Source organism: Ictalurus punctatus, chromosome 25, assembly GCF_001660625.3.
Source record: "Ictalurus punctatus breed USDA103 chromosome 25, Coco_2.0, whole genome shotgun sequence".
NCBI classification, from domain to species: domain Eukaryota; kingdom Metazoa; phylum Chordata; class Actinopteri; order Siluriformes; family Ictaluridae; genus Ictalurus; species Ictalurus punctatus.
Window position 1 is genome coordinate 11,285,789 of NC_030440.2, and position 12,500 is coordinate 11,298,288.

A 12,500-nucleotide genomic window follows, 5' to 3' on the forward strand; every position below is an offset into this window, starting at 1 on the left:
CTGTTAGCCTGAAATGATCCATTTGCATGAAAACCGTGCGATTAAACTGTCTGTAACCCTGTAACTTCTCCTCCAGACATTGGACACATTGTGGGATCTGTGTGACTTGATGCAGGGTGTGTTGCAGAAATCTGAGGTAAAATTTTTCATGTTTAAATGACATCATTAAGAGCTTGGTTTATGTTAAAATGTTTTATATATTAATCCACATACTGTAGCCAGCAGTAGGCAGCTAGTCTGAGATCAATGCATTAAGAAAACAGATCTGTGAACGACGTAGTTGAGGTGAAGTTTGTCTGTATTTGTATATATACAGGAACTGGCAGCTCGAGAAACAACAAAAAGGGTAAGATACTATATATATACACACACACACACACACACACACAAACACACATTCACTGATTTCTCAAATTACAGACTAACAGCATCATAACGTCCACCTTTTTTTCTATTTCTATGTGGTCCTGTAAACATGTGTATGTGTACCTATACCTGTTCTATGTCCTTTCACACTTGCATTCTTGTAATTTTATGTACGTTTGCGTATTTCTTTTTCCTTTTTGTGCTTATACATCCTTTGGTGTGTCTTTGAACTTGTCTTGACATGAACGTGTTTGTTTTAATGTGCACTTGCGTAGTTTTTATTTCATTACACTAAGACGAATACTGGAGTGCCTGATGGGACGGTACGTTATTTTTAACAGCTCTTTTTTTCCCTCTCCTTTACTCTCTGCTTACTTGTCACTATACTGCAAAGTTGCACAGTGTTTGTTTACACGTCCAGCTGCAAATTAATACCCGTAAGCTGCAATAAGACGATGGTATACACGTACAGTATACACATGTTCAGGGATAAAGAACAATAAGCATGACTTCCCCTCTGTAAATCTGACACTCCCTTTGTGTGGCTGTCTTGCATGGAGTATGTGAGATACCTGCTCTGCCAAGACATGACACAAATGAACAGTTCTCTTGTGACAGTTTTTAAATTATGCGTGAAATTATATAAAAAAAAATTAAATGGTTAAAATTGTACCGTATACTGCATCCACAGAACAGAACAGCACAAGTATAAAGTATAAACCCTAGAAATTTCATAATGGTAATGTGATACAACTGGCACAAATTTTGTATATGACATGTAAATCCATTTATGTCGTACACACACACTCTATAGACACGTTTTCTTTCATTCTAAGGTGATGAATGTAACACCTGAACCAGTCTCTATGTCTTGCAACATGCATACCTTTCACATTGGACTCCAAACGGTTCCTCTCTGAAGGGGCAAAAGTAACATTTTCCCCAAATCCAAAATGCACTTAAACATCGTGCAGATTCATTCACATTCTTATAAACAAAAACAAGTTTCATAAAGAAGTACAGTTTGTTACTAAGTCATTTGGAGTCTAGCTAGCTGTATCAAGTATCCAAGACATGTTGGAATTCATTATACATCTCATCTCCGATGCATTAAAAGTAATTAGAGTTATAATGTCAAGATTGAACTCTATACAACATGTATACTGTAAGTGTGGCCGTGAATAATGAATAAGAATATATACTGCGACGACCATACCCTTACAGATTAGGGATCTCCAAATTCAATTCGAATTTTCTTTTACCTTTATTAGTGTTTGATTATTCTCACTTACATCTATAACATTTACAACACATTAATTCAAAAATGCCTTTTCATAGTTGTTAGAGTTGACATTTCTGGCCTATATCTGCCATAACGTGTTACATGGCACATGGTATCAGTGTCGTACAATTTTACATGCGACCTTTAATTAAAACGGCAACATTTATGAAATATTTCTAAATTGATGTTGTATGATCGTTACCAGTCAGTACACATCATTTAAAAAAAAAAAAAAGAAGAAATAAGACAAATAAAACTGGAGCACTTACTTGCTTGAAGAAAATGATAGCACTTCCCGCTTCCTCAAAAAACAACAACAAATAAATAAATAAATCCCAAGGCTTAATAAAAGAATATATTACTTGAACAGGAGATTATTATTATTTTTTAATCAGTGCAGGGACGTACCTATTTCTAATGATAACAAATACAAGAAATATCAAACTTTTCTATAGTTGGAATTACTTTTAATTTTGGAATTACTTTTATTTCTATTACAGTTTGGATGAATATCCATGGAGATGTTGAAAATTTGCTTGAATAACATCTACTGGAAAATCACTCAGCGACTAGAAACTGTATTTCTCTTTTAAATAGGGAATGCACTATAATTTCGAAGGGATTTATTTTAGACGTAGAAATTTTAAATATACAGGTTTTCCCCCAAAGTTTGCTGCAGGGACACCAATTTGGTAAAATGACCCTTATACAAATAAATCTAATACATTTCTGATTCTGAAGAGGTGAACAGGACTGAGTAGAATCCCCAATCGCACAATCACTGTATTCCCAACAAGACACGATCAGCTATCTAACATTATCTAACATAAATCACTGAAGAAATATATTTTTTTAAAGGACTAGCTGATATCCCCATAGCTACTAAATAGAGTTGCTAGGTAATATTAAATGAGTAAATAAAAATGTAATAAAAATTTATACTTGACCTACATTCATGGATAAGCCAAAATGTGCTGCCAGACTGTGCTGTCATTTTAATAAAAAAGTTAGAATATTGCAACGATTCTGGACAGCATAGCATTCATCAGTTGGTCCTGATTTGTTTGGAGATCACGTTAATGAAATGAATGAATTCTATTGCAGAGGCTTTTCCCCGGCGAAGGCTTTGTGTCATTTGTGACTGCATTGACTGTCTTTTGGTGTACGATGTGTGTGTGATTGTGTGTGGTTTTGTGTGTGTGTGTGTGTGTGTGTGTGTGTGTGTGTGTGTGTGTGTGGGGTGTTGGCACAGAGAACCTGCTTTTGCATGGCATTTGTGAGTATGTGTTTTTGCCCGACATTAACGCACGGTGTGTATAAGATTAAGGACGTTTTTGTGTATGTTATGTAGGGGTGTAAGAATTCTGCACTGATACATTACATGGTGATTTGTATGTATGGAATATCACAATGTACATTGAGATACATTTAAATTTAGAAATATATAGAGTCTGAATTCATGGAGTTAAAAAAAAAAGACAAATGTTTGAAAGTGCGTTATATATATATATATATATATATATATATATATATATATATATATATATATATATATATATATAATTTTTTTTTTTAAAGTCTTCGAATAACTGCCCTCTCACCAAAACACACAAACCCCTTTGCTACAATGTTCATGTTGCTTCAAGGCCAGCTTTGAATTTTCTCGGTAAATCATTTCTTTTGAGTATTGGATCAGGAGAAGTGCTGATGCATGTGCGTGTGTGTGTGCGTGTGCGTGTGCGCTCTGTCCTCTTTGCAATCCACACCCTAATTCTTCTGGCAGTTGTTCATGGTTGTCATCTCTCTTTGTGTCCCTGTGTGTGTGTGTGTGTATGTCAGTCGACTGTGTTCCACCCTCTCCTGCAGCTCATACCGCAGCTCCATAGCAGAAGAGGTAGAAGAGTAGCATCACATGTATGTATCCTCTGCATGCTTCCTCCTCATACAACGTGTACTGATACTATGACTACACTAATGGACAGGGGAATGATCTCATCCTCTTAAAGATTTCTCTCTCTCTCGCTCTCTCTCTCTCTCTCTCTCTCTCTCTCTCTGTTCTCGACTTCCTCTGTGTTGAGCCTTCATGATCTCTTAGATAGATGTAATTGCATTGTCGTAATGAACACTTCATCATTACATCTTATCTCGCAAGAGTAATGACAGAGTTACACGCTACGACTCTAATTCATCAATGCTGTAACATCCATTATGGATTACTGTAACTTTGCATGTCATATCACGTAATGGTTTGCTTATTTTTGTTTTTTGCCCCCCCCCATTACGAGCTGCAGGTGACATCATTGTAAACAATTAAAAAGGAAATTGCATCCTCGTTTAATACGTTATGATTCACCTTTGCCATAATGATTCATTTAATTAGGTCGCAGCTCTGAGGCATTTCTCCTGCTCATTAGTTGTTACATTAATGCTGTGTACTTATGACTTTTGTATGACTGCCATAGAATCCGTTGGGATCCAGTCTGATCGGATGATGCACGCTAGTGTGTGCATTTTGTTCTCAAATGAAATATTATATCTTAAGTCCTTTGCATACTTTACTGTTTAAATCACGGCAAATGATTTCTGGTTACATGGATAAAAGATTGAGTGTGTGTGAGTATGAGTGTGCGGTGGGGTGCACTCGCGTTTGTTTCTGCTTATGCGCATCCCTTCCCAAGCACAAATGTTGCAGTGTGCCTCAAAATTAGCGGCATTAGATGTTCTTTTCCATTCGCCTGGTTATTATCGACTAAAATTATCTGCACTGACCAGCAGAGATACTAACGCAGCATCAAGCATGTAAAGCAGCTTATACTCTTAAAACATTTTGAAGGATGTTGACGTGTGGTCTCATGTAATAGCTTCCACAATAAACACTGTGGTTATAATTGGCTTTTGGGCAAAATTCTTGAGATTAAAAAGAAATGTCTATGTTGTAAAGAGCCTGCTTCACTTTAGCAGATTTATAGAGTTTATATCTAAATCTTTTTTACTTTTTTTTTTTTTTTTTTTTTTTACTGTACTGTACTTTGTAACATTCACTGAAAAATGTTAAGCTGTCTTTATGGGCTTATGGTTCAGTTTAGTTGAAAGAAAAAAAAAAAGACCTTCATGGAAAGGCATCAGTTTATCAGCTGAAACAGATTTGGTGATGCTGAAAGAAATCAATCATGGGGAATGTTGGATGTCTCACACAGTTCAGCCAAAAGAGCTAGAATCATGGACTTTTGTTTGAAGGCATCACTGGATCATCTGAAACCAGTGTGGAGCTGATGTTGATGTTCTTGATTCATTTGAGTAGTTTAGTTCATTTTCTTTAGCTCTAACACTGCACTAGAAGCTTAAACTGCTGCAATGGAAAACCCTGAGATCTTCCAGCAGGCGTTTGGATGGATGATTAGTAATAATATAATATATTTGATTGAAAACTGGCCATGTTTCAGGTTACGTATGGTCAGGTCCAGAAGTATTTGGACAGCGACACAGTTTTCTTATTTTTGCCTCTTACACCACCAAAACAGATTTTTAAATGAAACAATCAAGATGAAGCAACGTTCAGCTTTAATTCAAGGGGTTTAATACAAATATTGCATTAACTGTTTAGGATATACAGCCTTTTTTTTTTTTTTTACAGAGTCCCTCCATTTTCACAGGCTCAAAAGTAATTGGACAAACTAACATAATCATAAATATTAGGGTTATTTCTGATACTTGGATGCAAATCCTTCGCAGTCACTGACTGCCTGAAATCGGGAACCCATGGACATTACCGAATGCTGAGTTTCCTCACTTGAAATGCTTCGCCAGGCCTTTACTGCAGCCGCCTTCAGTTGCTGCTTGTTTGCGAGTGTTTCTGCCTTCAGTTTTGTCTTCACTAAGTGAAAAGCGTGCTCAATTGGGTTGAGGTCATCGGACATTTAAGAGCATTTGATTTCTTTGCCTTAAGAAGCTCTTGGGTTGCTTTCGTGGTATGTTTTGAGTTATCCATCTGTATTGTGAAGCTCTACACAGCATTTGAGCATAAAGTATAGTTCTGTACACTTCACAATTCATCCTCCTACTTCTTATCAGCAATTACATCATCAATAAACACCAGTGACCCAGCCGTACATGCCATAACACCTCCTCCACCGTGCTTGACAGATGATGTGGTATGCTTTAGATCATGAGTCCTTCCTTTCCTTCTCCATACTCTTCTCTTCCCATCATTCTGGTACAAGTTCATCTTCCATCAGAACAGCTCAGGTTTTTTTTTTTTAAAGAGGTTTTTCTACCAAAGTCTAATCTGACCTTTCTGTTTTTGAGTGTTATTAGTGGTTTGCCTCTTGAGGTAAACCGTCTGTATTTACATTCCTGAAGGTGTCTCTTGATTGTAGACTTTGACAAAGAAAAAAATAGCTGTAATTCCTAAATCGTTAATGCAATATTTTTGTTAAACCCCTTGAATTAAAGCTGAAAGTCTGCACTTCAGTCACATCTTGATTGTTTCATTTCAAATCCATTGTCATGGTGTACAGAGGCATAATTACGAAAATTGTGTCACTGTCCTAATACTTACGGACCTGACTGTATATCTTGTCCTTAATGTGGTAAATCTAACACAGTGCTCTATTTGTACAGGAGACCCCACGCATGATCCATAGCAGAGGATACTTCTCATATCGGGTAGGTATCAATGATACCACACTTGTTCTTCATGTATTACCATTAAAAAGAAAGAAAAAAACAAGACAAACATTTTTTTTCTGGAAACTCCTGTAAGTCCACCAAATGATGCAAACTTAACTTTTAGTTGTTTTACAGCAATTGGTTTATGTGCTCGGGAATACATAGTTGACGTGGAGTTATTTACGGGTCTCTTTTTTTCCTCACTTTGCAGCCGCGAAATGGAAGACGATCAACAGAATACGTGTAAAGAATAATTAAAAAAAAAAAAAAAAACGCACAAAAAAAAAACTATAAAAAAAAAAAGAAAAGGTACCAAATGCCACTTACTCCCTCATAAACAAATCTAACAGTGGCCTCCTGAACACCTTCTCTTAACCTGTATCTTCTGGTCTAAAACTCTCACTGAGCTTAGCCATTTTGTCTTTGTATCACAACATGGTGCTTTTCCTGTGGAGCAGCTGATTAGCCTCGATGGAGAACCAGAAATCCTGAGGCACCTATCCTTGGATCTATCCACTTATCACCCTTCTATAGTATATAGTGATATTGAATGTACATAGAAAAGCTTTTTGCTTTTGGTCCACAGGTCCTAATTGTGTAACCATGTTGTGTCTTGTAAAATAAAGTCATTCTGCAAAATGTGATTTTGAGCTTTTGCTGAATCTCTCTATCTCTCTACCAAAACAATCTGAAACAATACCTTTCAAATTCCAATGAAATCTATGTCTTGCTTTTATTCATGTTTAGGTCTGCAATGTATATACAGGCCTTGGATGGTGTAGAAAGATGCCACTGTACTGACTGCCATGAGTCTAAATTGTGCTCTGGTACCAGCAGCGAGATTTGTGATCCACACAACCATTTAGCACATTAATACATAGAGTACTTTAAAGTACATTTAGCAAGCACTTTATTGCACAATATATCAGTATCTGTTATTGTATTTGGCTTTAAACCAGACGTGTGATCTATACCTGAAGATTTTTCCCCCTATAACCCCCCCCTCCCCCTCCCCTTTTTTAGGTTAACCCTAACAATCTGCCTTAGAAACTGGAAAATACTGAAAAAACAGGACTGCTGGAAAAAATGATAAAGCAATGTGCAGAACATAACTTTATTCAACTCCTCGACCAAACGCTCTGTGGAAATTTCTGGAAAGCTTTCTATTTTCTGTCTAATGTGACTGAGTAAGCAATCTAACTATAACTATGAAGCAAGGACGCACTCACAAAGTGCTGCTTCCAGTCAACATGGGATCCTATAAGCAACATTTCATTATAATGACCGTATGCTTTTCAGAGATTTTCTTTTCATTTTGGCAAAGAAACAATCGTTTAAGAATGACAAAACACAATGCACATACACATTTTATAATATTAAAATGTAGTTATATATTGGAGCATATTAGTAAAGTATTGGAACAAAAAAGTCAATTTAATTTTTTTGCTTCATACTGAAGACATTTGTGTTTGAGATCAAAAGATGAATATAGATCAGAATTTCAGCTTTTACTTCTTAAAAAACACCTTAGAATATGGCACCTTTTGTTTGAACCCACCCATTTTTCAAGTGAACAAAAACATTGGGAAAAAATTGATTCTTTAAACAATTAATACCTCTGAATGTCTGCTTTTGGTTTGAGCTCTGGATTTTGCCTGTGAAGACTACATTTGTTATTAAAAAGGATAAACCAACATGAAGAGCAGGGAGCTATCTATGGGAGAAAAGCAAGCCATTTTGCTTCTGGGAAAAGAAGGAAAATCAACCAATCAGTCAGGCTTTCCACTAGATTTTGGAGCGTGGCTGTGGGGATTTGTGATCATTCAACCAGAAGAGCATTAGTGAGGTCAGACACTAATGTTGAATGAGAAGACCTGGTCAATCTGTGTTCCAGTTCATACTAAAGGTGTGGGATTGAGGTCAGGGCTCTGTTCAGGACACTCAAGTTCTTCCACTCCAACCTTAACACACAATGTCTTCATGGAACTTGCTTTATGCACAGGGGTATCGTCATGCTGGAACTGGTTTGGGCCTCTTAGTTCCAGTGAAGGGAAATTTTAATGCTTGATTGTACAGCTTTTGTGTGCTTCCAACAGCTGTGTGCTTCCAACATTGTGGCACCAGTTTGGGGAAGAACCACGTATAGGTGTATTGTGTCAAGCTGATCGTATGTGTTGTGCAGATGGATGATGTGTGAAGAGTTTTATTACAAGTGAAATTCATGACGATTGCTGCTTGTTTGCAGTGTGAACAAGATGAACATTGTATGTCCAGTGCCATCTTCTGGATATTATTAATACTAGGGCAGGACACCGTCACTGTCCACAGCAAATAGGCTGTTGAAATACTGTTCCTCTGACATTAATTCAATAAACACTGGTTATGGGATATAAGTTTGTAAGAACCTTAAGTATTATATTTACTCTATGTTCACGTTTAAAACAAGACTGGAACACAAAACAAAAAGTTCTACACTGTGGCCACTAGATGTCTCTATTGGTCTAAAGTCAACTGATTCACATCTCATTTCTTTTACATGTAAATATATGTATTAAATAAATATACACAAAATATACACAGTATATATATATATATATATATATATATATATATATATATATATATATATATATATATATATATATATATATATATAAAAACAATACACACACACTACAAACCATGAGATGTTTTTAGACCTTTTGTGTCTGGCTGTTTAAAGAAATAGTATCCACTGTCATAATCATGACAAGCCATACTTCGAAATTATGGCTGTGTTCAAATATGCATATTACGCCAGTAAGCATAGTGCTGTTTACTATCTACTATTTATTTTTCCTTGTAGTACTATGCAATAATTATCATTTGAAGACAATTAGGTGACAATCAGATTTCTCCTCAGTTGTGAGTACGTTCACTTCATGTGATTCGACATGTGAGTTAAAGTTAAAGCCAAAATATGATGCAAGACTCTGGGGACATATGATGGAAGAATCATTTTTCAGATTTTCTCACATGAATTCTCACATATTTTTCACATGATGTCACGTGTTTTACTGAGTTCAGGGCATGGAGAAATGAACTTCATGTGATCACATAGCATTCACAAAGACACATGAAAAATGTATAATCAAGTGAAATGTATGTTATTTATTTTTTCTGTAAGGGGAACTTGCTAGCATGAATAGCTAAGGTTTTCTTTGTATCTAGTAATTCACCAGTAAATAACTAAAGAGCTTTTAGAAGAAACAAACACTTTGAAGACAAACACAAAAACCCTATTGCATCATATTATGTACTAATATACTGCAAAATATAAACCCTTTATCTTCCCTAGAACCCCAAGTCCCATGCTGAAGTGAAGCAGCCCCATAGCACGATGCTGCCACCACTCTGCTTCACCATAGGCATGGTGTTCTTTGGGTGATAAGCCATCTTGTTTTTGAGCCAGTTGTATCTTTTAGAATTATGCCCAAAAAGTTCTACTTTGGTGTCATCAGATCATAACACATTCTGACACATGGCCTGGAGTTATTTAGGAGGGCTTAGATGGTTTTTGTTTTCTCATGACAAAGGGCTTCTGTCCTGCTACCCCACCCCATAGTCCAGATTTGTGAAGAACATGAGAGATTGCTGTCACATGCAAAGAGTGAGCAGTACTTGACTGAGATTCCTGCAGCTTCTTTAGTGTTGCCGTAGCTCTCTTGGCAGCCTCCTCAATAAGTTTCCTTCTTGTCCTTTTGCCAATTTTGAAGGGACATCCTGTTCTCACTAAAGTCACTGTGGTGCCTGATTTTCACCAATTGTTGATGACGACCTTCATGGTGTTCCATGGTACACCTAATGTTTTGGAAATTCTTTTGTACCACTCTCCTGATCGATACCTTTCCACAGTGAGACACCATACATGCTTTATAAGCTCTTTGGCTTCAACAGTTTGATGAAACCAATAAGATGTAAAGAAAATCCTATAGAAACAGCTGATCTTTCTTTGTGGTTATTCAGAATCCATTCAGTGATGACAGATGTATGATAATTACTACTGAACATGAGTTTGAATGTGATGGGTTAATTCTGAGCACAGTCACACACCCCATTACTAAAGCCTGTGCACACTTATGCAACCAGCTTATTGTAAGTGTTTTTTCTTTTCTTTTGTTTCCCTTTAAAACATTTCTATTTGGTTTTCAGTTGAATTATACTGGTTGCCCTATCACGTTAAAGGTGGAAAAAACATCTGATATAACTTATCTTGATTTCACTTTTTTTTAATTATTATTATTATTTTTTTACATCAAAAAAACCTGCATTTATTTGTTTGAATGAACACACTAGAAAGTTAGGTATATTCATACGTCTTCTAAAGTAGTATAACCCCAATTCCAAAAAAGTTGGGACGCTGTGTAAAATGTAAATAAAAACAGAATGTAATGATTTGCAAATATCCTAAACCTGTATGTTCTTCACAATAGAACATGAAAAACATATCAAATGTTTAAAGTGAGGAAATGTACCATTTTAAGGAAAAAATAAGTTAGTTTTGAATTTGATAGCCACAACACACCAAAAAAGTTGGGACGGGGGCAACAAAAGGCTGGAAAAGTAAGAGTTACTAAAAAGAAACAGCTGGAGGAGCATTTTGCAACTAATTAACTAACTCTGCCGCTCTACGATACTCTTTTTATACCAAATCATGTTACTGACCTGTTGCCAATTAACCTCCAGCTGTTTCTTTTTACTAACTGTTTCTTTTTAGTAACTTTATTGGGAATAACATATGGGTTGAAGAGATTAGCAAATCATTGCATTCTGGTTTGTTTTTTTTTTTGTTGTTTTTTTTACATTTTCACACAGATTCCCAACTTTTTTGAAATTGGGGTTGTACATATGCGTGTTATTTTAAAAAATAAAAACCCTACCATTTAATACCATAAAAATTTCATATTGTTTAGGTCTACAAGAAAAAGGTTAAACAGAGGCTTACTCTTACAGAATTTACACTTGTGTATAAAATATTTAGCCAAAACCAAAATCAGATTGATTAAAAGTAAAAACAAAAAAAACAACAACACCCATCCGGCTCTTCATTGTTATAATGTGTGTGGGAAAAAAAAGACATTCCAAAGGGATATCATGAATCATACCTCAAAAAAATGTCCAAAATGTTGCTCCAGAGATTTTTTTAGTATACTCACAATACCAAAGCAACTGAAACAAATCCTCAGTTTGGAGATCACAGACGGATCAATTTACATCAAAATCATCAGAAATAAATCTCTGTAAAAATTTTTTAGGGTAGCTCAGATGTATCATTTTATAAGACACTTTAATTTTACTATAAATAAAAACTGGGAGAGCATCAAATCCCACTATTTGAGGTAGAGCATCAAATCCCACACTCTAGCCCAGTTGATGTCTACATCAGTGGTTCTCAAACTTTTTCAGTGTAATAAGAGACTAAGTCCTCTATCTAAAAACATACCCATTTTAAGTAGTCTTAGGTTTTATCAGCGTGTGGCTAACAGTTCAGTACACTGTTTAGTTTGTGTCTTAGTGTGCTGAGTATAATTGATTTATTACTATTTCTCATTTTTATCTACATCATAGTGTAAAGGTTCACAATCCTGACTTACATACAGGTAAAATTACATATATTTTTTAAAAATACAATTTTCTAGAATTTCTATATGGCCCCCAGTTTGAGGACCACTGGTCTACACATCTGCTCCAATAAAAAATGGTATTAGGACAAGAGACAACATGGACACTCCTGTCATTTGACGTTAAAGTAAAGTAAGGGATAATTTACACACAAATGTTTCAGAAACAGCGAGACCGAGAACTGATTACACTGTGCCTTCGTAAGAGTAATAATCCCAGAAGCACAGTTTAGGCAAATTCTTCTGACTATATCAGCACACACTTCCGTCTGTGGCGACGCCCACACACGCACGACGCGCTGATTGGACAAGTCAGATGTCATTCAAACTCCTGCCACAACTTTCAGCACTACTAGTCAAGGTTGGTTGTGTGGTGAGTTTGACCTAATTGGCCTTCCGCCAAAAGAAGGAGACACACACACACACACACTAGATTGGGGGCGCTTGTATAACTCGCACAAAATAACACAAAGTGCATTCGGTGTTAAAAAACAACAACAATAAAATAAATAATTAAGTAAAAA

The 12,500-nt window shown here is 36.0% G+C and overlaps 1 protein-coding gene across 3 annotated transcripts in view; it reads left to right on the forward strand.

The window, feature by feature from the left end:
• The window catches only part of nmu (neuromedin U), a 9,820-nt gene extending 3,196 nt beyond the window's left edge, over positions 1 to 6,624 (forward strand). Inside the window, exons 4-9 of one of the 3 annotated variants that reach the window (XM_017456074.3) lie at positions 77 to 136; positions 317 to 346; positions 642 to 689; positions 3,488 to 3,562; positions 6,269 to 6,313; positions 6,528 to 6,624. In XM_017456074.3, coding sequence (XP_017311563.1) covers positions 77 to 136; positions 317 to 346; positions 642 to 689; positions 3,488 to 3,562; positions 6,269 to 6,313; positions 6,528 to 6,563 — 294 coding nt within the window. In that variant the 3' untranslated portion in view covers positions 6,564 to 6,624. The remainder of the gene's footprint in view (positions 1 to 76; positions 137 to 316; positions 347 to 641; positions 690 to 3,487; positions 3,563 to 6,268; positions 6,314 to 6,527) is intronic. The other 2 variants (XM_017456075.3, XM_047151099.2) reach the window with 2 other exon arrangements.
• The last annotated feature ends 5,876 nt before the right edge of the window (positions 6,625 to 12,500 follow it).